At 41.6% G+C, this 25718-nt stretch overlaps 2 protein-coding genes across 3 annotated transcripts in view; both read left to right on the top strand.

Moving 5' to 3' along the window:
• Positions 1 to 2339, top strand: part of baz1a (bromodomain adjacent to zinc finger domain, 1A) — a 40885-nt gene extending 38546 nt beyond the window's left edge. For both annotated transcript variants that reach the window (XM_014408195.3, XM_076877842.1), the window contains exons 28-29: positions 209 to 296; positions 392 to 2339. In XM_014408195.3, coding sequence (XP_014263681.3) covers positions 209 to 296; positions 392 to 567 — 264 coding nt within the window. In that variant the 3' untranslated portion in view covers positions 568 to 2339. The remainder of the gene's footprint in view (positions 1 to 208; positions 297 to 391) is intronic.
• A 1833-nt stretch (positions 2340 to 4172) lies between these two features.
• Positions 4173 to 13792, top strand: cfl2 (cofilin 2 (muscle)). The gene is made up of 4 exons (XM_014408188.4): positions 4173 to 4330; positions 6703 to 7010; positions 8021 to 8097; positions 12823 to 13792. The coding sequence occupies exons 1-4, from the start codon at positions 4328 to 4330 to the stop codon at positions 12933 to 12935; spliced, it is 501 nt and encodes a 166-aa protein (XP_014263674.1). The 5' UTR covers positions 4173 to 4327; the 3' UTR covers positions 12936 to 13792.
• The last annotated feature ends 11926 nt before the right edge of the window (positions 13793 to 25718 follow it).

Here is a 25718-nt window from a genome sequence, read left to right as displayed (position 1 = left end):
GCATCCTTTGTTTTGTGAGGGAAATGGATGCAGCAATATGCAGGTATGCTTTGACAGTACGTTTGGGATCATTGTCATGCTGGGAAATGGACTTTTTCCACAGTAGTAATTAACTTCAGGCCCGGGTCGAGTCTATATTTGATGTCATTGTGTCTGACCAGAAACGCAGCCTGTAGCATATTTCTTTACCCGTTACATCTCCATACAGGTTCCAGATTACTATGACATCATTAAGAAGCCGATTGCGCTGAACACCATCAGAGAGAAAGTCAACAACTGTGAATACCAGACTGCAGGTGAGCCACGTGTAGATCACTGCGGTCAGAACATGCGTGCTTCTGTGCACAATGTGAACATGTGACTCTCATTTCTCTCCATTTGGTGTCTGCAGGCGAGTATATCTCAGATGTGGAGCTGATGTTCTCCAACTGTCTTCAGTATAATCCTCGTCACACTAATGAGGCGAAGGCCGGACATCGACTGCAGCGGTTCTTCCACGCTGAGCTGAGCAGACTTGGCCTATTGGAGCACGGCTCTGCCCTGCCCACCAAACGCTCCCGACACTGAAGCAGACGCACTCCTGTCACCTTCACCGCCGTCCAGGGACTGGAAAGAGGAGACAGATGTAGAAGTTGCAGTTGTTTTGTTCCCGAAGGACTGAAAAGGTGTCAAAATATATTAGCAACCTGTGTGCTCCGTTAAGCAAAGGGATAACGGAGGGCAAAGGTCAGCAGAACCATTAAATTAATGTTAAAAAGAGTTAAAGTTCCATTGTTAAAATGAGCTTTTTTCCACTGCTTCTTACATGAATCTGTTCTGGGAGCTCTGCCCTTCTCATGTGTTGTGCGTTTAAAAGCGTCTCTCTCAAAATTAAATACGTTGCAGCTGCTGTGAGTTCATGGGAAAGTTGTGAGCTAGGCTTTGTATGACCTGCTGATCAGGGCATTTATTTCTAGTCTATTGGATAGACAGACATGTAGCAGATTGATGGGCACAGACACACTGTGGCGCTGTAACGACAGTAGAGTCCCACCTGATTTCACCTGATGTTTCCTTTAATCCAGAAAAGCAAAAACCACTAAATACTCTGGGACTTGAGGCCCTCAGTGTTTTCTCAGGGATTTGTGATTTCAGTGTAAACTGTTTCAGCTAGTTTTACTGAAGCGGAGCAGCTGCAGGGATTCGGGGCTCAATCGATGGAAGTCTGTGGCCAGCACTATTACAACAGTAAATTGTATTTAAATAGGTTTTCTAGCACGTGAAGTATGACCAGATTGGTTTACAAAGGAACATTTAATAATAGAAAAATAACTGATTAATTCCTCTACATGAAGTTATTTGATGGCATGCACAGCCTGCAGCATGACCCTTGGGCTGACGTGATTGCAGCTTCCATGCACTCAGACTCACTGTGGGGCGTAGAGCTGAGTAACTTTAGCTTGGTTTGAACGGAAATGCTTGATTTTTCATTAGGATACAATCAGAAGACCATAAAAACTTTTTGGCTAAATTTCATTTAATGATGACACTGAAACAACAGCCTTGTTTTTATTGGGATGTATAAATTTAAAACACGCAGGTAATATGTACATGTACACCTGTTTATGCTAATTATCAATTCAACCAGACTGTGTTGATTGTGGCTTCCACAGACTTCTGTAATGATCTACTGGGTGAATTTCAAACTGTAACCAATAACATGCAGCTAGTAGTGCAAACCCTTTCATTATATTGCATTGGCAGAGTTATAGATGCAGTTTGAGAGACTATGAAGATGCTTCAACATCTCAGGAACACCTTCCCCCAGCTTAGCATTGAGACTCAAAGGATTCCTTTAAAGCTCCATTCAGACGGGATTCAGTTTAAAGGCGTGGATCTGAGTCTGTCGTGCATGGAGCTACTTGATAACAATTCTCCTTGTTAATCTGACAAAACACAAAAGTCTGATCAGATCTGATCACTAAAGAAGTGCACGATTTGAGCTGGTCCTTTAAGCTGCAGCTGCCTCTGTGGATTTGTAGTTTTTTGTTTGTTTGTTTGTTTTTTGACTACTGAGTTTTTCTACATTAGTTGTTTTGGTTTTGTCAGCATTGTCAATTACATGCTGTGATGATGATGATGATGATGATGATGATGATGTCTGCGTTGAAGGATGGAGGTCAGCAGTAGACACTACACTGGAGCTGCTGCAGCCTCACTCCTCCCCTCCCCATCTGCTGTGTATTTATTTAGCCTCAGTATTGTCTTTATTTATGACTGCTAGCCTCCCTCTTCCTCCTGAAGCTTTCATCTGTTTGTTGTTCTAATGTAAAAATAAATTGCCTTTTTATAAGCAACTACATCCAGTCTCATGATCTTTCATCTTGAAAGTTGCTTTTGTGAATCTGTTTTCTTACATTATATATTCTTTTTTTTTTCGTACATTATAATCTGAGGCGATAACTGAAATATTCACCGGTCTTTGTTACTATCAAAATTAATCAGGATCTAAAAAAAAATGAAAGCCATCATGTAAAGTCCACATTTGAGCGCACAAAAACAGTTTGCAGACTAGTTGGGCAAAGAAGCCTCTGCCACCTATCTCGACCAGGTTCACCTGTGTCTGCCAGTCTTTATCACCACAGTCCTGCACCATGGCTCCTCGCACACCTCTTCCGATGACCAACTACACAATGATGATCTTTTTCCCTCTGTGGAGAGCAAAACTACTGGTCTTATGGTAGTGTGGATGACATCTGGAACCTGGGGCCTCCTCTTCAGGTCTGCTCTTGGTTTCCATTCTTAGGCTGACTGAAGTAGACTTCAGCTGGTTTTACTGGATACTGCTGGCTTTGCTCCCTCTGCCATAAAGGTTATTGCAGGTGTAGTCTTAGCTGTAAACGGACTTTCCCTGAGCCAGTACGCTGTCCCAATGAGATACGATGAGAGATGACAACCCCAACCCCCGTCCCAAAGAAAATATGTAGACTAATAAAAAATTAGTAGTTAATGAAAATAATTTTAACATCTGGATTTTGTGTGTGTAGACCTGATCCAACTTCAACCTTGGCAGAATGGTGGTTGTGTGTGTGTGAGAGAGAGAATGTGAGACTGGCTGCAGGAAAATATTTTTTTAAAGTGTCTCCAGCCTATTATTATACATGATTCTGAAAGAGAGAGATCCTATTAACTTTAAGCGCCTTGAGACGACCTTCGTTGTGATTTGGGGCTATATAAATAAAATTGAATCGAATTTGTGAGCCGGCTCCCTGCCTTCCTGTATTGGGGTGCCTCGTTGAAGATCCACACTGGTCACATCAGTCTCACAGATATATGAGGAGAATCTCACACTCACACACACACACACATATATATCTATATCATATAGATAGATAGATATCTATCTATCTAGATAGATATATAGATATCTATCTAGATAGATATATAGATCTCTAGATAGATCTCTATCTAGATAGATATCTATATCTATCTATCTAGATAGATAGATAGATATAGATCTATCTAGATATAGATATCTATCTAGATATCTATATCTATCTATATATATATATATCTATATATATAGATATAGATCTATATATATAGATCTATATAGATATAGATCTATATATATAGATCTATATAGATATAGATCTATATATAGATCTATATAGATCTATATATATAGATCTATATAGATCTATATATATAGATCTATATAGATCTATATATATCTATCTGGGAACAGCTAAGATACTGCGCAGGACCCTCAAGCTCCCAGGCCTCTGGTAGAGGACCCGAGCTTCAAGGATAAACCGCCCGCAGGGGCGTGCTGGGTGTTATATATATATATAGAGAGAGATATCTATATACAGATAGATAGATAGATAGATAGATAGATATTAGCTCAAACAGCTGAAAAGCCTATTTTTCCCAGCTCGGGCGTGTTGAATTCTATAAGAAAGCCATAAATAGGTGTGTCTGAGTCTTCTATCAAAAATTACAGCTGTCTTTATGAAGTTGTAGAAAAACGCTTTATTTCGCGTTTCTCGCTATTACATGCATTTGAATGGAGTTCTCGCTAAAACTAAGCTGATCTTGTGAAAGTTTACAGTGAAGAAAGAAGTAAACGAAGCTCTTTAAACATTGAATGCGCCTCCACAGCTCTTCCTGGTGAGTCTTACGGAGTGACATCGGTCAAGAACCGCCTCTCTTCCTCTTCCACTCCCTTCCAGACTCCCCCCTCCTTTCCTTCTTCTTTGGTCAGCCGGCCACATTCCCCGCTACCTTTCACCCACGAGAAATACCGTTCTGACAGCAAAGCAGTCCGGACAAACCCCGGGACAACATGGTAAGAACCAGCCGAAACGGTCCCGTGTGCTGGGCCGAGGTTCGGAGGAAGCTCATTGTTTGCGGTGCGGATCTGTGACACGCCGTTATTTGCGTCTTGGCGTGTAGCATGATGTTAGCTAGCATGGCTGCCGCTCCCGTTAATTAGCCGCTCTCTCAGCAGATTATTCGGTGTCTACGTGGTCGAGCCACCTCCGACATCAGGATTTAGTCTACTGACGTCGGTACATTGTCTTTTTTTAGTTTGTGTTCAAAGATTTTTATCCAAATTAACGGCCCGTATTGTGAGTTGGGCCAGGCCGGACCAGACTGGGCCGTGCCTAGCCGCAGGCCGTGTGGCCCGGGGCGGCCATCTTATTCCAGTTGATGTCCTGGTGCGGTGACGGGCCTGAATCCTGCGGGTCCGTGTGAACGAGGTTCGGACCGGATCCGGCCGGCTGGACCCGCTAGATTAAGGTGAATGGGGTCCGGAAGGCCCGACCGAGTCCGAGTGAATGAGACGGACGGTGACTGTGCAGTCTGTATGGCGGCCTGTAGGCTAAGCTGTGGTGCACCAGTCAAACCAGCCGGGGACTTCATGTCACTTCTGATTGTTTTAAAGAGAGCAGTCCTGATTCTCTTTGCTTTATTCTGAATTTATTAATGCATCCGGCGGTTTTCTTCATTGTTGTTATTGTTATTTATAAGCAGCTAATGCAGCAACTAACTTTGTGTAATCTGACTAATATGGATCAGTTGTTTGTGTATGCGCATCGATGTGTTTTTATACCTCGAATATTTTTCATTTGAAATGGAAACTCATTCAGTATTTGTGGATGCCGTTCTGTAGATGCTAAGTTGGAAAAGCATCACCATCATATTGCCTATTGCATTTTATCGTTTTCACTTATCACCTCTCGGTCTTCAGAATCCAAAGTCCAAACCAGAGATTGTTTTTTATCATCAGAGACTTTGGGTGGAGCTGTCATGCCAGCTGTGGTCATCACCGTCTCCCACTTGTAGTGTTTCCTCAGGTCGTGGGTATCATCCTCCTTTAACATAGAAAGATACACTTAAACATTTGTAAACGTGTGTGTGTGTATGGGGGCGCGGTCAGTGCTGCATAGTATAACAAACAAAAAGTGTTTACATATTTGTCAAATATGTATCGATCCAGTGATGCCAAATAGTGATATTTTCTTATATGAAATGCAAATATAAAGCAAACTCGTTTTGTATCAGTTGCTCTTGCAGTCCACCAGATGGCGCAATTGAAGAGTTTTTTCCCCTTAGTGAGCTCGGCAGAGGTGATGACCACATGTGGGATAACGGAGGCAGAGATAGAAACGAGGAAGGTGTCATTTGTGTTTAAATCAAATTTCTGGACATTTTTTTTAAATGAAATGGAAGTGATACATGGGGTCTGCAAGGAGTGTCATATGAAAATATAGAAATTCTACGAACATCAGGACTCATGTTACACCCAGGGATGGCTTTGCCTTCCTGTGTTAATGTTAACTCTGAATCAGCTCAACTGAAAAATGATCCAAGCCAAGTGCTGGTTGGCTACCTCCCAATTCAGAGCAAGCCAAGAAAATAACACTCTATCTGCAAAGACCTGTGTCTGTACAGCATTGTGGAAAATGCTCCAAACACTGGAACCCAGGTATGGGATACCATCACAACGTGGATTCTCTACAGAAAGAGAAGAGGCCGTTCCCGAGCCAGTAGGCGATAAAGCTCAGGAGGAATCTGACATCACTGAGCAGGATGACAGACCGACACCCTGTCATACCAGCCAGGATGAGGAAGCCGTGTGGGCTAACAGACTGGCTTGGTCACACTTATGATGATGTTGGAGCACCTCCAAAATTATTATCTGCCACAGCTGCAGAGGAGGAAAAAAGATCTCAGGAGGGCTACACCACTGGCACTAAACTGGTAGAAATCCCATGAGCAAGTCTGTCCTCTCCTGGCCATGCTGGGGGGGAAAAACTCCTTTGTATCCCAGGTACTAGTGTTTTAATAGAAGTCTTCTCGATGGCTGGAGACATCGTCACACTTTGACCTCACAGCATGTTGATCAGCTCCTCTTTAAGAATCACAGTGTTGACTTTCCTAAGAATATGAACTTACTGTCGTTGGAGGCCGACCCGTGACTGCTGCTCTCAGATGCTGCTGGGCTTGTCTGTTTTCTCGCTGTGTGCTAGAGAATTTAAATACATGGTGTCAGCAGTATTAAACTTTATGTCACATAATATAAAATGTTATCAAATTTGGACCGGTATTATTGGAGACTATATTACAAACAGTTGTAGACTGAGGCTCCTCATTCTTTTTTGACATTTTGCAACGAATGAAGAGCTTCATTGAGTTACTGCCTCTTCTTTGCAGGCATCAGGTGTGACAGTGAACGATGAAGTCATCAGAGTGTTCAATGACATGAAGGTCAGGAAGTCTTCAACCCAGGATGAGGTGAAGAAGAGGAAGAAGGCGGTGTTGTTCTGTCTGAGTGACGACAAGAAGACAATCATCGTGGAAGAGGGAAAGCAGATCCTGGTGGGGGACATCGGCGACACAGTGGAAGACCCCTACGCCAGCTTTGTCAAACTCCTCCCACCCAATGATTGTAGATATGCTCTGTATGATGCCACCTACGAGACCAAGGAGTCCAAGAAGGAGGACCTGGTTTTCCTCTTCTGGTACTGTATTATTTGGGAGTAGTCAGGATTATGAGATCAGTCTGAATCTGGGCTGAAGTAGATGGGATGGGTGCAAGACTTTGAATACATAATCTTTCTCTGTGACAGTATATACATATGCTATAAATAATTTTCTTTACAAAGTTGATTTGCTGTAGTTTCCTCGCTGACAGTTTAACCAAAAGGCATTTCCAGTGGAAACTAGCTGACATATCCTCAGCATAACCATGTATAATATCCACAAAACTTAAAAAGAGGTTATACACACACAATACGGTAACATTATGTTGAAGCACAGTACGTATCACTCTGCGAGGCTCCGCCTACGATAGCCGTAATGCTCCAACAATCCATCAAGCGGTGCGGCTTCGTAGCTCAGCAAAGTCGTACTGAAACATCTGACAGATTTTCGAGCGCCGTGCACATAAAATCGTTTTGAGGTCAGTAAACACAACCAGAGTTCATACATAAGGCACACGGGATTATAAGGGGCTCTGTCGACTTTCAGAAAAATCTAAGGATTGATTTTAAGTGCGCCGTATTTTCCAAACAACACGGTAATAACGACGGCCCGCTAGCATGCGCTACCAAAAATAGTGCTTTGTTGTGTATCTGACGGACAAAGGCTAAACCAGTTCCACACCAGTGAAGCTGCAGCATTTTTACAAACCAGTTCAGATTCATCTGTTTCATTCAACGATCCGCTTTCACTCTTCTCGTTCTCCGTCGCCGCCATGCTTTTTCGGCCATGTGCGTATGTAAACATAGGCACTGCGCGTGCACGTTTTAACCATATTCTATCGCGATATTTCATTTTCTTATCGTTGCCCAACATTATACCGGTGTTGCAGAGAACGGTATGATATAGCCCAGCCCTAGTCCTAAGCCTGAGCTTTTGGCTCGCAGGTCTTGCTTTTTCCATAAGCTGATCTCATTATTTGAACCTTTGTCACCGTTTAATGTGAACATCCACCATGACATCATGTGACTCTGTTTTTCTTCCTCCTCAGGGCTCCAGAGAGCGCTCCACTGAAGAGCAAGATGATTTATGCCAGCTCTAAAGATGCCATTAAAAAGAAGTTTACAGGTAAGTGTTCAGATCTGCATATACACCACTCTGTTATTTTTTTGGGCCATCATCGAGCCTCTTTATTGATGATGTTGCTTATTTTTAGGTAGAAGCACGAGTCGGAAGTTCACGCGTCTGACACACCTGTGGTTATGACATTCACTGCTTAAAAATTTCATGGTCCAAAGTTTGAACATATATTCCTGTGAAATAGCTTTTAAAGGGGTGGGGGGCTTGGGCTGAGACCCAGCCTATTCATTTGTCCTCTGTAATGCAATTTTACTGTATTTATACAGCGTCAAATCACAACAACAGTCGCCTCAAGGTGCTTTATACTGTAAGGTAGAGCCTACAATTAGGGCTGAGCGATATGGCCTAAAATTCATATCGCGATATAATTTGAAGCATGTGCAGTAACGATATATATCGCGCTATATTCTTTTCTTCTGTATAACATATTTCCCACACTATAAGGACTTAAAATCCTTTAATTTTCTCAAAAATCGAGAGTGTGCCTTATGTATGAATTCTGGTTGTGCTTACTGACCTCGAACCGATTTTGGCAGAAATCTGTTAAATGTTTTAGTACAGCTTTGGTAAGCTGCACTGCTCGATGGATTGTCAGAGCATTACGGCTGCCGTAGTGAGGAGCTTCCCGGAGTAATCTGGGTCCAAAACTCCGTCCACTTCCCAAAGTCAAACGAACACTGAGAGTTAAAAACGGTCTAAATTCTTTCATCTTTAATAAAATGATCAGTGTTGCTGCTTTACCAGGTGTATTAAGTTTTACATCCAGGCATCCATGAAAACAGAATTTATTAAATTTAACGGAGTTAGAAGAAAACTAAACAGCAGTGGCGTTTGCAGGTTACTGAAGTTGGACTACCTGGTACATAATGTTGTGCTACGTGATTGCTAGCGACACAGCTATGTTAGCATAACATTAGCACAGTGAAGCTGGAGGATGAACGCCAACTTTTTTTCCACTGGATAAAAGTTAACGTGAGGGACTCTGGTGGTCAGGGACAAATGCAATCGTATAGCAGGATGCTGTACACGGGCCAAACTTCAGTCAGGAGAACAACTGAGATTATTCATCCACAATACGAGGTTAGTTATTAATATACTGCAACAACATGGGAATAGAGAGAGAATTCAACATTAATGAATCAATGTTACGGAAGTGGAGGAAGCGCAGTTTTTGGCTTTCCCCATATTTCAAAAGTGCTTCATCTCTTTGCTATGACTCTCGGCATAATTTTCAGATGATAATGGTTTTAGCCGCTGCGACGCTTTCGACCAAAACAGGCGCAGTTTGATGACATCATTAACATGCACTATCGCCATAGAGTGGTATAGTCAAAATCTCTATCGTTGGCCAAATTTATATCGTTTCTATCGCCCACCCCTACCTACAATAATACATACAGAGAAAACCCCAACAATCATATGACCCCCTATGAGCAGCACTTTGGCGACAGTGGGAAGGAAAAACTCCCTTTTAACAGGAAGAAACCTCCAGCAGAACCAGGCTCCTGTGTGAATATCATCTTGGTTTTTACACAAAGTGCAGGGAAAAAAACACAATTTTTTTTGAAAGCCTAACATAAGTAATAGAATAAAAAGTTAAAAATACACTAAAACCCACTCAGAGTATGGAAAACAATGATGAGGACAGCTACTGTTTTTTTTGTTAGGGTTATTTGTGATTGGCTGAGTGGGTCCAGGTTATATTTGTTGGGTTCAGGTGTTGTGTTAAGAAACCTGTATGAAAGAGCAGACGTGGCGATTTTAGTCAAGTCAGAACAAGTGACTGATTTAAAAAGAATAGGGCTAGATTTACAGTAAAAGTAATGCACGGAACAGACAAACTCGTAGTAACCAAATAAACATGATAAATGCATGAAAAAACTCACACAGTAATAAAAAAAGACCTTCAGGGTTAGGGTGGTTCACTCCTGCCAGCTCAACATGTATTAAAGCACCGCCCACCCGCCAACGCAATGCTACTGTCAGTGTTGGGTAGCGTTACTTTTCAAACTAACTTGTTCCATGATTATTGGCAATAAAAAGGAAATTTATTACCGTGTTACCTTCTGAGAAAACAGGAGGACAGGACACATTACAGTAGTTTTTGCCATAGAGGGAGATGGGATTATTGTAGGGTTATTTTTCTGACCCCTTCCCAGAAGAGTTATAACCTGTTACAGCTGCAAAGGGTGCACATTAAACCCGAGGGTTTAAGAATGAGATATCATTCCAGGTGATGTAATTGAGAATAGGGCTGTGCGATATGACCAAAACCTCATATCCCGATATAAGACATCTATCGTCCGATAACGATATAAATCACAAAGATTTAACATTTTCTGTAAATTCTGTGAATCTCGGGCAGCTCGACTTGCGTGAAGTGTTTCCAGCTGGGCGTTGTGTAGCTGGAGTCTTGTGTTTTAACCGATGCATCAAAGGATGCATTTTTAGACATAAGTTGTAACGGCCGCCATTGTCTTTGTATTTATTACACGGCGTGCTGCGGGGAAAAGCCTGTTCTAACGTTTGAGTCTAAGGTTTATTTTTTAGCACCTGACGGCTCTTTGCTTCTCGTCCGTAAACACTCTGCATACTCTTTCGAGTGATTCAGTTTATTTTGGAAAGTCTCAACAGGATCTTGAGCTTTATTGTGAAAGGTTTATGTGGAAAATAAACAAGTGGAGATGCGATGGTTTTACCGTCGTTGTTGCTAACGACAACGCATAAAAACAGGCGCTTGTCCGTCTGTAGTGTGGTTATATTACATATAAGAGAAAGAGAGAACTTAACATAGCCACTACAGTGACGATCAAAACCATGAAAAAATATTGCAGTAAACCGTTTGTGTTGCGACACCACGAAACAAACGATAGCATAAAATGAAACAACAGATGTTTTTATATCGTCATCCGATATATCGTTATATCGAACAGCCCTACTTGAGAAGGGAAGCACTTTCAGCTATAAGTGTATATTTGGGAACTGCCAAATTGATTTTTCTGTTTTTAGAGCTGCTGCTCATTCATCTCAGTTCAGTTTAATTTTTATAGAATCAAATGACAACAGCAGTCATCTCAAGGAGCTTTATTTTGGGAGGTAAAGAGCCTTCAATAGAGAGAATGACCTCTGCCACTGTGAGACGATCCATAGGTTAGTGAGGTTAACGTGGACCTAACTGAGAAACCAGGGAGCACTGCACGTGCCCAGTCAACAACTTGTCAATCACAAGTCTCCTTTCTGACTAATTGGACCCTAATTTACAAAATTACACATTGCTCACAGTATGATTAGCGAGTGAAACCAGGAACACAGGAGGAAAATGTTTGCTGAGGTTACACAGTGAGCGGTTGTTTCCTCATAGACTGCAGCCACACGAGTACCCATTAGCTTTGTTCTGTGGAAACCCCACAATGTGTCTGGAAAGTTCTTTTGGTTGTTATGCAGCGTTGGTCAAGTTACTTGAAAAAAGTAATCAGTAACTAATTACTGATTACTTCCCCAAAAAAGTAATCCCGTTACTTAACTGATTACTTATTTTCAAAAGTAATTAATTACTTAGTTACTTTTTAAAAACACGATTTACAACCTGAAGAGGTGATAAAGTGATAGATCTTTCAGCCCAATTCTACTTTTTCTGCATAATCCATCATACAAAATGTAATCAAATGGAAAAGTCTCTTTTTAAAACTTGTTTTATTAGTTTTAATCTTTTAACTTTATGCATCAAGCAAACATTTTATTATCTGCAACATTCTCTGACTGGAAGAAATTAGTTTAACATATAAACCTATTTTCTGCACATTCCAGCACATAAAATAAAATATTTGTGTGTTTACACTCAGTCTTTCAAATAGATGCAAGTAAAACACAGCAGAAAATAAATAAAGTCAAAGACTCAGCGGTCCTGTTGCTCTATTTTCACCTGTAAAGCAGGAGTGGGGCAGGCGGAGGTTTACCCTGGTGCAGGTGTGCCGCGGTCAGTGGAAGAATCCGCGAGTTTCTCTGTGAGTTTCCCATTACGTCGTAGCTACTCGGTGCTTGCTTGGAAGTTTAGGGGTTTTTTCACTGTAAAAAGAAGTTTTCTTCCCACGCACAGCGGACACTAATGTTTTTGTCACTTTTTATGGAATCAAACTCAAAGTAAGGTCAGTACTTCCACGCTTTAAACGCTGCACGCTCATACTCTCTCTGCACTCGATATATGATCCATTGTTGATCTGCACACAGCTGTTGTCACGAACGTCGCACTCGCTTACATCACTGTCATGAGACATTCTCGCAAAAAAATCACGGTTTTAGTAACGCAGTAACGCAGCGTTCCTACGGGAAAGTAACGGTAATCTAATTACCGATTTTGCAATAGTAATCCCTTACTTTACTCGTTACCTGAAAAAAGTAATCAGATTACGCGTTAATGCCCATCTCTGTTGTTATGTACACACATCTCCTATTGCTTTCTTCTCCGTGTCACAAAGGAAACAATTCCAACAATTTTAACGTCGTTTGACGACATCAGTGTGGGAGCTGCTTCGTGTTAAGATGCATTTCATGAAATAGAAAATTACATGGAAGGGATAAGGAAGTGGCCTGATACTGTTTCTCCTGGATGAGTCATCTTCAAAGAAAAAGTCATTTAATATTATATTAAATGGAATTTCTTCATGAACATTGTGAAGTGTTTGTACATTGTGCTGAGTGGGTGTGTCTCCACAGGTATCAAACACGAGTGGCAGGCAAACGGGCTGGATGACATTCAGGACTTTCGCACACTGGCTGAGAAGCTGGGCGGGAACACGGTGGTGTCTCTGGAGGGCAAGCAGCTGTGATGTCTCGGCGACAAACTGAGCAGAGTCAAGCCAACCGCCGTGCCATCCAGACTGAAGCACCTGACCCCACCTGAACACCACTGCTTCACCCAGCAGCTTGCTCTGTCTGTATCAATGTCCTGAAGGAGTTAGCATCTTTAGGCCTCTTTGTTTTCTTTTGGTTTTTGTTCTTTTTACTTTCCCTCCCCCGACATTAAGAAGATCTCATTAACATAATGATATGCAAACACCTCCCAGTTTGTTGCCACATGACTTCTGTTCACCTTTCAGAAACAAACAAGAGATGACACTACCAAACCACAGGAAAGGCTGTCTCTCTCACACAGCCACTTTTGCCAAAAAGTGAAAGACGCAGCCACATGTGTTGAAAGCGAGCTGGGTTGCGCCTCCGACAGCACACAGGTCACACTCACCATGCTTTTTTGACTTTATTTATTATTATAAAGTGTTTTTTCTCTCTCTCCAGTATGTTTCAGACAGACAGACACTGTTAGACTATGCATTCAGAAAAGATTACCCAGCACTTTCTGTTGAAACACTACAGGTTAAGACAGCAAAGATCTGCATTAAATTCTCTGTATTTATGTCTCCAAGATAATTTGTTTACCTCAGCTTTCATTCCTGTTGGACTCACTACTTTCTAGTTTTGGTCATCGCCTTACTTTCAGTTTGAATGTAACTGTCACACCAGAGTTAGAGTGCACTTTTATTTTGTAAAGAAACACTAAAGGATGCAGATTTGACCCCAGCAGTGAGAGACTACCCCACAACAACACGACATTTGGAGCCTTAAAGTGGAACGTTGTTTCTGAGATCAAAGGAAGCCACTTTGCAATAAAAGCCTGTGGCAGAACTGATGCCTCCGTGCCTCGTCTCTGTTAATCATGGGGTGAAACTAGGGGAGAAATGTAGAAACTAGTGAAATCGACATCGCTGACATGGAACACAAACGTGTTCTAATGCCCTCATTAGACAAGCAAAATGTCTAAAGAACGTTTTTTGGATGCACTACTACTTACCCATTAAGTAGTAGTGTATTCAACAGTAGAACATGGAGCCCAATTTTAAATCAGACTGGTCTTAGAACGTCTTAACTAGCATATCGACAGAATTCCTTCAAACTTTATAGCCTTCATTAGAACTGTGACTTTACCACAACCTTGTTAGACCCTCATTAGAACTTATGGGTTATGGATAAGTAGCACATTGGGATATATTGGCAAAAACTCCAGACCTATCAGATCTGATAGGTCTGGAGTTTTTGCCAATATATCCCAATGTGCTATCAGATCTGATAGAACCTATTATTCTGATGAATTTAGCAGAACCCCGTTTGAGACTGGATGGCTTCAAACATTGTGTGACCTCCGTAAAGGTCTCCTTAAAATTTAGACTGTAGGGAACAGAACTAAAACTCTGGAGTTTCAAGTTGAACATTGGAAACTGTTTTTCTAGTGATCTCTCTAGAACAGCGTGTGAGTGTTCCAACGGAGTGATTACTGTCAGTGGACGTCAGAGCCCTCGTGCTTTTAATAAAACTGGAATCCCACCTCGACCATGTGCAGCATGCTGTCTATAACTAAAGTAACAAATGACCACATGTTGAAACATAGAATTTTATTGTAAATAAGCAGGTTGGCACTAAGCTGGGGCGATCGTGGCTCAAGAGTTGGGAGTTCGCCTTGTAATCGGAAGGTTGCCGGTTTGAGCCCCGGCTCGGACAGTCTCGGTCGTTGTGTCCTTGGGCAAGACACTTCACCCGTTGCCTACTGGTGGTGGTCAGAGGGCCCGGTGGCGCCAGTGTCCGGCAGCCTCGCCTCTGTCAGTGCGCCCCAGGGTGGCTGTGGCTACAATGTAGCTTGCCATCACCAGTGTGTGAATGTGTGTGTGAATGTGTGTGTGAATGTGTGTGTGAATGGGTGTGTAAAGTGCTTTGGGGTCCTTAGGGACTAGAAAAGCGCTATATAAATACAGGCCATTTACCATAAGCTTGCATATTCTATAAAACAGGTCTGTTGGGACACTAAAAAATAAAAACAAAATAATTAGTTTGAAGCCTAAATGCAAAGGTACCAAAGACAACAGAGGCTCATTCTGGAAAGTCTAAAGTACAGAGGCACATGTGAACTTCAGGCCCTCATGTGACTTCAGATTCGTTGCTGAAAATTCTTCTACATGGGCTGAGGAACACATTTGAAAACCGCTGGACCAATGTTCAAACTAGAAAATTTCAAATGTTTTTTCTTTGCATGTGTCCTCGCTTTAAAAAAGAGAGATTACATTTATCCTGTCTTCAAAAGTCCCTGAACAATGTCTTTACATCATCATGTGATGTGAGTGGAGCCCTCTGGTCAATAACTCTATACAGGCCGTCATAAAGTGGACACAAGGAGAGGTTGATGAAAACAAACTGAGACGAGTCCAACGACTCCAGATCAGCCTTAATTGAATCGAAAAGAGGGACAAAGTTGAGCTTGAACAGCTGATAAGAGGGAGAAACCCTTATATAAATAAGTAAACCCAGTAGGAGACCACGAAATGGAAAGGGAACAGTTGTAACCGGAACTGTCAACAATGAACCCAAGGGCATGGCCTCTGACTTGGCAAAGTTAATCTTATAGCCTGAAAATGCACCGAAAGATGAAATTACGGGGGAGGGAGGTTTCAGGTCGGGATAAGAGCACCAACACATCATCTGCATATAAAGAGATTTTATGTATCTTCTCTTTAACACAAATACCAGAAATTAAAACATCCTGTCTTATGGTCTGGTTCAGCGGTTCTATTAAAGAGTAGAGGACTAAGAGGATCGCCCTGCCTATTTCCACGGTGGAGAGCAAAATTGCTGGAGCGCATCCCGTTAGTTATAACTGCTGCGACCGGGGAGTTATAGAGAACTTTCACCCAATTTACAACAATTTCACCCAATCCAAATTCCTCTAAGGCAAAAAATAGATACGACCATTCAACGTGATCAAATGCTTTTTCTGCATCAAGAGAGAGTACAAGGAATGGCTCATCAGAAAGATGAATAACATTAAGAAGTCTCCTCATGTTATCAGAGGAGTTACGCCTTTAACAAAAACTGTTTGGTCCTCATTAATTATATAGGGGAGTACCTTCTCGAGTCGTAGGGCTAATATCTTAGAGAGTAACTTCAAGTCTGAATTCAGCAAGGTAATGGGCGTATATGAAGTACATTTATCAGGGGGTTTACCTTTTTTAAGAATAACAGAAATATTGGCCTCCTTGAGGGACTGGGGCAGGATGCCATTTAAAAAGTGGATCCAGAAGGACTGTCTGAAACTGTAAAACTCACAGCTAAATCCATCCTGGAGCTTTACCTGATGGCATGGCGTTCAAGGCAAACAGGGCTTCTTCTCTTGTAATGGCAAGAGAATCGGCCCTTCTTTTTACAAGGTTGGCAAGCAGGGGCGATTCTAGAATCAGAGCTTTGAGGGTGCGGAGCACCCAGAGAGCTGCCCATCCAGGCAAGATCAACTTTACTTGTCACGATGAGACTTCTTCCCTGTCTCTGTCAGTCCCTGCATCCTTAAATGTCTCCAGTTGTCCTGAGTTCCCTCTGACTGTCTCCTTGGTGCATTTAAACCCTTGTTCCTCCCTGTCCTCGTCGTCTGTTGTCTTCATCTCCATTATCAGTCCTCATAATTTTACCATCTCTGTGCAAGTCTGCAAATTTCTTTATTAAATCATAAGATTCTTAAATCTTATGATTTATTTATATAATCAAGTCTCTCTGTGCCTGGGTCCTCGTTGTACATTTTAACACAATTTAATCCCACATTTGTGAAAGAAAAGCAAAACACTTTTTTGAAAAGTCTGTAACAAAACCATCAAATCTGATAAAGGTTATTTAAATGCTGCAAAAGAAGAGTGGATTGGAATAAAAAAAATACATATCCTAACCTGAATTACTGCGGGAGAATAATGAATGATGCTCACAGTGAATAAAAAGTAAAAAATTTTTCTTTTTGCATTTTTTGGACAGAGATTCACTTTTAATGTGTGTGTATAATATAATACAGATACATAAAAAATACACTCCAAAAATAGAAGAGTCCTTGAAATGTACAAATTACTATTAAAAAATTAGAAAAATGGAGACACCTTGGCCTCTGGTACAATGTATACAATGTATGAAAAGATCTTTACTGCAGATACTACTACGGCTCTGCAGATTCTTTTCTTTTATCCTATGTCGCCTCACCTTGAGGTTGGCAAATCTGTCTGTCACATTTTGGTGGTCAAGTCTCTCAAGCATCTTTCTCAACTGACATCACAGCCAGGTGCTGGAGTCGGCTTTGACCCATGGTCCTTCTCAGCCAGGTATGGAGCTGACTCGACACTAAAAGACCTCTCACAGCTACAGCTGCTAACTGGGTTTGTTAGGGCAACCTGAATAACAGTTTTCAGTGTGGGGAAGATCTGATTATCCAGAAGATTGTACAATGTTAACATATCTGGGATGGCACCAGCCTCACTCTTGAGCTTCAAAAAGTTTTTGGCAACCGTGACTTCCTCTGACTGAAGCTCAATATGGTAATGCAGTGCCAGGGCTGACAACCCAGTTTGTTTTGCAGATTCTGTACAGCAGCTTTAATATAGGGAGACACAACTTCCAGATTGTGAGTAAAATTAGTTGGGTTTTTTTCTTTGCCAATTTAACAGTTTCTCTTTTGCCTGTTAGTACTCCCTGCCTGTTTTCTTACTTGGTTCTTCCTGACCTTGTACTTTCTACTCATGTTCCCCTCTTTCCTCTCTCCCTCTTTGGACTGACAGTCATACACAAATAGATTGTATTCAATTAGATTAAAAAAAAACAAACTATTAAGATCACTAATAAAAAAGTCCTCTCTCAGTGTACTTTCAACCAAAAGGCAAATAACCAAACCACATGTACATCTAATAAAAGATATAAATATTGAAACACTGATCCAACATTATCCCTTATTGATTGCTCATTTGATCTTACACTTTTATCTGAATGTGGCTCATTCTTTTTGAAAAAACCTCATATCCAACACACACACACACACACACACACACACACACACACACACACACACACACACACACACACACACACACACACACACACACACACACAAACAACAGGAGTTATAAGGTTAATGGGCATCCAGTCAGTTGGCTAGTTAGTACCTTGGGTTCAATATCGGCACATATGACAAAATAACCAGCTTCTCTCATTAGATTTCAAACAGGACAGTGGTAACAGCAGCAGGCTACGGACAATGTTGTTTTAGATTTTAAACAGCCTGTATACATTTCAATGGGAGCAACAGGACGGTCAAATATCGCTGATTTTACTACAGAGCAGGACAGATTATAGGGCAGCAAACATAGTCGGGAAACACGTTTTCAACACAGCAGGTTACCTGGATGTAATGTTTTTCAGCTAAAAAGAAACATGGTCTGACTCCTACCTAACTAAAGAGTAACTTAGGGTTAAATGCAGCTAATAGGTCCTGTTTTAAGCCAGGCACTCATACCTCCGCTCAGCTGCGTCTCAGCCACTATCGCTCTGGCAGCAACGGCGCTAGAGTCAGAGTAGGGGAGAGGCGAGAACAAACCATTTTGGGAGGGGGGGAGGGGTTATCTATACTTTTGTTGTTAAAATGTTCCATCTCAATTAAGTACTGTATGCTTTTTATATTTTTAGTAGTGTGTCCCACAAACAGCAAATATTGTTTAAAAAAGTAAGAGATCTTTGGGGGTGCTTTGATTCATTGTGGGGGTGCTGAAGCACCCCCAAAAATGGGCTAAAATCGCCCCTGTTGGCAAGATATCTACCCGGTTTGTCGCCAAATTTGTACATCCTCTGCTTGGCAAATTTAGGAGTATGCTCAGAATTCTGGATCATAAGAGTATTTAGAGCTGTGCGAGTGGCAGCGAGGTCCTCAAGTAAATATGGCGTAGGAGATGCAATATGAAATTTCTCCAGCTCGGTCAGCTTGGTTTTGAGGGCTAAATATTGCTCATTCCTTTGTCGCTTCCTAAAGGCCACAAAACAGATGATCAGACCCCGGGAAAAGGCTTTACACGTTTCCAGAGGATAGAAGGGTTGTCTAAGGAGGGGGAGCTGATTGAGATCCTGAACTACGAATTAGAATGTGAAATAAACTTCTTGTCTCTAAGCAGGGATGAGCAAAATCTCCAGCATCCAGACAGAACCCTAACATCTGGCAGGGAATAAGATAAATACAGGGGAGCGTGGTCCGATAAGATAATGTTACCAATCTCACATGAGAGAGACTGGGGAATTTTGGAAGCGGGGATGAACCAATAGTCAGTTCTGGTGTAACATTTTTATTAGGGCAGGGAGAAAAATGTAAATCCTAAGTCGGTAGGGTGTCGCTGCCTCCAAACATCACAGAAACTATAGTCAGAGCATAACAAAGGGAGCATTCTGGCCTGGCTCGAGGGAGGGGAACTACTAGACGGCCACTTATCCAGCACAGGATCAATGTGACAGTTAAAGTCCCCGCCCATGTCTGCAGATGCAAGACCGGCAAACGTGGCAAAAGAAGAGGCAAGAAGTAGCCAGGTGGACAGTACAGATTCATAAATGTCACTTCTTTTCCCAGAAGTGTACCCTTAACTATTATATAGCGACCATGGTCATTTTTGACACAGTTGAGACACTGGAATGCAAGCTTTTTGCTAACGAGGATCGCTATGCCCCTAATAAAAGAAGAATAGGAAGTTGCAAACACCTGTCCAACCCAGCCCCTCTTAAGTTTGATGTTGTCCTTATCCTGTAAATGAGTCTCATGGAGAAACACCAAAGAAACCTCCACCCTTTTCCAAAAAGGAAAGCACAGCTAGTCTTTTGGTGGGTTTCTGCAGACCTTGAACGTTCCACGAACATAACTTAATAGTACCAGAAACTGAAGTACTAATCATGTACCCCACACACAGATGTAAAATGAATGTTCAAGTAACTTCAGCTCCCCAGATATAAATGGCAAAATCAAACAGGAAGAGAGGATGCAACAAAAAGAGAGAGAGAGGGAAAGGTAATGGTGCCTACAATAGCCGAGCATGAGCTGCAAACACAAAATAGAACAACAAGAAAGAAAGAATAATACGGTTGAGGGTCTTTTCCCAGTTAAACGGGGACCAAGCAAACAACTAACCCTGTAGCCCACAACAGAGAGCAAACTAGTCATAACAACACCACGAATATGAAGAAAAAAACTTAGGCTCATCATGCTGGAGCTAGACATTCCAAGTGAAGAGCACCTGTTCATAAACCGAGCGCCCAAGCCACATGGCTGATTCGGCATGCAGGGAACAGTCAGAACGAAACCAGGACCCAGATGTAGAATGGGAGGCAGAGCCTTCAGTTTTCAGGCCCCTCTTCTGTGGAACCAGCTTCCAGTTTGGATTCAGGAGACAGACACTATCTCTACTTTCAAGATTAGGCTTCAAACTTTCCTTTTTGCTAAAGCATATAGTTAGGGCTGGACCAGGTGACCCTGAATCCTCCCTTAGTTATGCTGCAATAGATGTAGGCTGCCGGGGATTCCCATGATGCATTGAGTTTTTCCTTTCCAGTCACCTTTCTCACTCACTATGTGTTAACAGACCTCTCTGCATTGAATCATACTTGTTATTAATCTCTGTCTCTCTTCCACAGCATGTCTTTATCCTGTCTTCCTTCTCTCACCCCAACCGGTCGCAGCAGATGGCCCCGCCCCTCCCTGAGCCTGGTTCTGCTGGAGGTTTCGTCCTGTTAAAAGGGAGTTTTTCCTTCCCACTGTCGCCAAAGTGCTGCTCATAGGGGGTCATATGATTGTTGGGTTTTTCTCTGTATCTATGAAGCGCCTTGAGGCGACTTTTGTTGTGATTTGGCGCTATATAAATAAAATTGAATTGAATTGAATCTCCGAGAAAGTTATCCCAGAGAGAAGTAAAGCAAGTGTGTAAGTTCATCTCTGAATGTTTGTAAAGCATTCCAGCGTTAAGCTTAACAACCGATATATGGAGCGACTGCCTTTCTCTCCCTCCCTCTCCTGCTGGTACTTCAAACGTGAAACTGATCAATGATCGGCTGATCGGCTTTTGTGTCGCGAGTAGGGATGGGTATCATTTAGGTTTTATCCGATACCAGTACCAAACCGGTACTTTTGAAATGGTGCCGGTGCTTAAACTGTGCTCGAACCGGTGCTTAAAGAATGGAGAACACAAAATTGGTCCAAAAACCTCTCATGTTTAGCTGTTTTTTTGGAAAAAGATAACAATGTTAGCCTTTTCTGTCGCTATAGGGGATTTATGGCATCACTCTTGGATGGAAGCAGTGCTTAGTCAATGGAAAAAACACAAACTTTGTCCAAAAACCTCTCATGTTTAACTGTTTTCCACTTTTTCTTTGGTCATTTTAGCCTTTTTGGCCAGGGTGAAGGGAGTATCTGCCATCAAACAAGAAGACAGCCGCATGTAACTATGACGGTGTTTGCTAGTTCACCTTACATGCATTAATGTAATAACGTGGTTAGTCTACTCAACGTAAATTGCACACGAACAATATTATGATATTCACGCAGAGAAGAACGGCTGCTGCTGCATCATCATCTGTCATCATTTCTGCTACACTGGCAGGGCTAGGGGCCAGGACTCTCCTCTTCGGGTTTTTGGGGGATGTTGCTAACTCCGGGTCCGATAACAGGCAACCCACCTGCAGTAGATGTGCACGGTGTGAAGTCTATCAGTCGGTGTGAAGTCAGCAGGCTATCAAATACGGCGCATTTCTCGGCTTTTAACAAAATGCTATACATCGCTAGGTGTTTCATCAGATTCGAGGTGTTACCTCCTTTGCACAGTATCACCTTAAAGCACTTGTTGCAGGGTGCTGAGTCTGCATCGTTTGCTGTGAAGTACAGACAGACTTTGACCGCTTCGCCTTGGGCATTTTTAATCTGTAGCTCTGCTCTAAAAGAACGTACGTACCTGGGCCCGCCTACTACGCTTGCAAAGGTAAAATGATTGGCTAGAATCCAAAGTGCGTGACATCTCAGGAAAAAGCACCGAAATAAAGCAAAATGTGCGCTACTTTTCGGTCTGGTTCCTACCGTTTATGTCAGAACCGGTGCCATGATGGCACCGGATACCGGTACCCACCCCTAGTCGCGAGTCCGTCTCTCTTGTTTGTTTATTGCTCACTTTGCGCCAGAAAGAGGAAACCGGCGGCTGAACAACAGCAGCACGTTTAAGCTTGATAAGCTGTTGTTAGAATTTATTTAATATTACTTTCTACACCAGGATCTTTTTCTACATAGCTGACGGCTGGTAACTGTGGGGCGGATCTACCAAAGTTTAGCCAAGGGGGCCGATAGTACGGTGGCCCTGAGTGGCCAAACGGACTGCAACTTCAGAAAGTACTTGCAAAAAGAAAAACGCCTGCAAAAAGAAAAATGCTGCAAAAAGAAAAATGCTGCAAAAAGAAAAACCCCTGCAAAAAGAAAAACGCTGCAAAAAGAAAAACGCCTGCAAAAAGAAAAACGCTGCAAAAAGAAAAACGCCTGCAAAAAGAAAAACGCCTGCAAAAAGAAAAACGCTGCAAAAAGAAAAACGCTGCAAAAAGAAAAACGCCTGCAAAAAGAAAAACGCTGCAAAAAGAAAAACGCTGCAAAAAGAAAAACGCCTGCAAAAAGAAAAACGCTGCAAAAAGAAAAACGCCTGCAAAAAGAAAAACGCTGCAAAAAGCAAAAGCACACAAGACACAACGGAAATGTTTCTGGGGAGACAATAACCCGACGGACTAGTTGCACGAACCAAAACATGTATATATGGTTGTATCCCAATTCAGGGTCTGCAGCCTTAAAGTAGGCAGCCTTAACCGTCCTCAAGGGCTGCGTACTCAAAGACCACTAAGGCCAGAAGTGCGAGGCTTGTAGGCTTGTGAAATGGGACGGTCTAGCCTCCGTCGCGCTGCCCAGGTTGCCTAGCAACCATGATACTAACAGCTGGAAACGTTTCATACAGCTTTGTTTGACAGAAATGAAGGAGAACATATTTTGTACATTTGTTTCTACATGAGCTCTTTGTGATTTGTAGCTGAGGCTGAGACCACAGGACAGTAAAACATGATTGTTGGGCTTCATTTCTGTACTGAACAGTTATTTAAGATTAGCTAGTAAATAACAATTAGCTAATGTTGTTCATGAGACTAAAGTCATCTCACTTTGGTAATGTAAATATAATATGGCCAATATGATAGTTATTATATTAATAATTATTAGTTATTACAGCAGTGAGGTTGAACTCCGTGTCAAATACTGAGCTTCAGTAAAGATTCAAGTTGCATTTATTTATATTTTCTATCACCTTAAATCTTCACTCAAAGACAAGTATCTTTGACAGTGTGTATACAGATGTATTATATATAAGAGGCAAATATTGTTTGTTTAATACGTTGCCATTACTAAATTTGGCTCAATGCTTACATATATGTGTAAAAAGCAAATGTAGGAGCTGTGATAACTGTTTCTGATAGAATGAAGAGTAGACTGATATATGAAATATTCCTTTATTGGGTGAGAAAATCAGACCATGTCATAACTGCTTTAAGTCACACAGAATAGATATCAGAGCCTTAAACAGGCTGACGTCTGCTAAATGGGTCAAACTGGGCAGAAAGTCTACAAACACATAACATCCTTATAGAATATGATGTAACACTATAGATCAACTTAGCTCAGAATATATAAAGCATATAAACAGTTACAGCAATATGATGCAACAAACACAGCAGCTACTGATCCAAAATACTCAAAGCTTCATAGAACTGAAACCAACATTTATTTTAGCTCCATCCTGCTGCTGATACAGACTTTAGGTTTCTGAACATTAAACTTGTTGCTGCCTTTCATAGTGTGTAACTTGAAGGCCCTGAGTACTCTGAGTACTTTCTCCCACACTGAAAACACTGGGAGGATAACATTATTTGAACATTACCTAATAAGACTGATTCAGCACAGACAGTTATGTTAAACTTTCCTAGCAGTCCTTCACAAACAGGGAACAGTCTGTCTATTCTCTCCATCTGTCAGCTGCTGCTGGCTCTTCCTCCTCCTCTTCCTCACACACTGCTGAGTTTGTCCTGGTGGATCATCAGGGCTGCAAAGCCTCACAGATGATGTGCAGCAGTGGGTCCCTCAGTCTGTCCTCACTCTGGACACTTGCAGTTGTCACACATGGAAATCAAATGTGTGATAAGCTGCAGGATTCAAACACAAGTGTAACTTATAAACACATGTTCATACTTTTATTCCACAATCAGAGAGAAAGAAACAGAGAGAGTGCAGGACAGACAGACAGGTGACAGTCTCAGGTGTACACACTGCTACACAACAGCACCAGAGAAGCAGGATTTAGTGTTTGTGTTATTACGAGTGTAAACAAGAAGAGTTCCAGATGGTGCAGTGGACACGTGTGTGACTGCTGTGATTAAAGCATCTTTCTTTCAGCTTAACGAGTGAACCGTCAGCTCGTTCAAACACACGTTAAAGTCCGTTTGGCTCGACACCACCGAACAGAGGCAGCAATATAACATAGCTAACGTTAACAGTGCAGTGAATCCTGCTTGTGCTGTGATATTCAGGACTGCAAACCGAGCAGCATCACTGACTTTCAGCTTGTTGTGTTTGTGGATATATGACTGACTTTAATTATCCACAAAATCATCACATTCTCTGTAAGATTAAGGTCGACTATCTAACGGCGTATATTTAAAGGCTTTAAAACAAAGTTAACGCTGAAAGTACAAACATCACTAATGTCACATAACTTTGCCGGCATGTGGCCAACAGTAATGTTTTAATGTTCCTCATTAGTAAACATTCGCACATAAATAAGTGACATCATATTCAGTACTTACTTTTGAAAGTTTTCTTTTTGCAGCATTTTTCTTTCTGCAAGTGTTTTTCTTTTTGCAAGTGTTTTCTGAAGTTGCAGTCCGTTCCTCTCAGGGCCATCGTACAATAGGGCATTAACAGGGAAAAGGGGGCACAAAGACATAAATTTCTTTCTTATTCTCATTTAAAGTGCTTTTCAGAAATAATGATCCGAATCTTACACCCAAAGTTTTAATCTGATGTAAAATGTATAGAAGTCCATTACTGTATATAGTAACTATCAGTGTTGGGGAGTAACGGAATACATGTACCACCGTTACGTATTTAAAATACAAAATATGAGTAACTGTATTCCGTTACACTTACCATTTAAAAAGGTGGTGTTTTGAATACAGTTACTTTGTTGAAATAAATGGATTACACGGCGGTACTTTCATGTTTCATATTGTCGCGGGTCAGGACTGTTTGGGTTTTGTTTGATAGCTACATTCTGTTGTTCCAGGCAGCAGCGCTAAGGTTGCCATGGTTACAGAGCGACGCTCTCTTTCTCTGTGACTGTGTGTTTCCAGCATCTGCTCTTATATAACTATCATTAGCTTACAGCTTTAAGTGTGTAAGGTATGTGCTAACTAAAAATAAAGACAAGATGATAGTTTATTACATTTTAATGACATTTAATGACATTGTTTCGGTGGAGTTTTTTTTGTTTTTTTTGCCTGTCCCATTTGGTTCTTTAGCCGTCAGAATTGTTGTCTGAAGACCAACAAGGATACCCAATGAATTTACTTTGCCAAATGGATCATCGTGGCATTGCCGTATTGGTCCATTTGATCGACCTTTGTTTTTATTGTTTATTATATTTTATTTTCAGATGTTACAGATGGGA

This window comes from Maylandia zebra, linkage group LG19 (assembly GCF_041146795.1).
Source record: "Maylandia zebra isolate NMK-2024a linkage group LG19, Mzebra_GT3a, whole genome shotgun sequence".
NCBI classification, from domain to species: Eukaryota; Metazoa; Chordata; class Actinopteri; order Cichliformes; family Cichlidae; genus Maylandia; species Maylandia zebra.
Note: the sequence above shows the minus strand (reverse complement) of the source record. Positions and strands in the feature narration are given on the sequence as shown.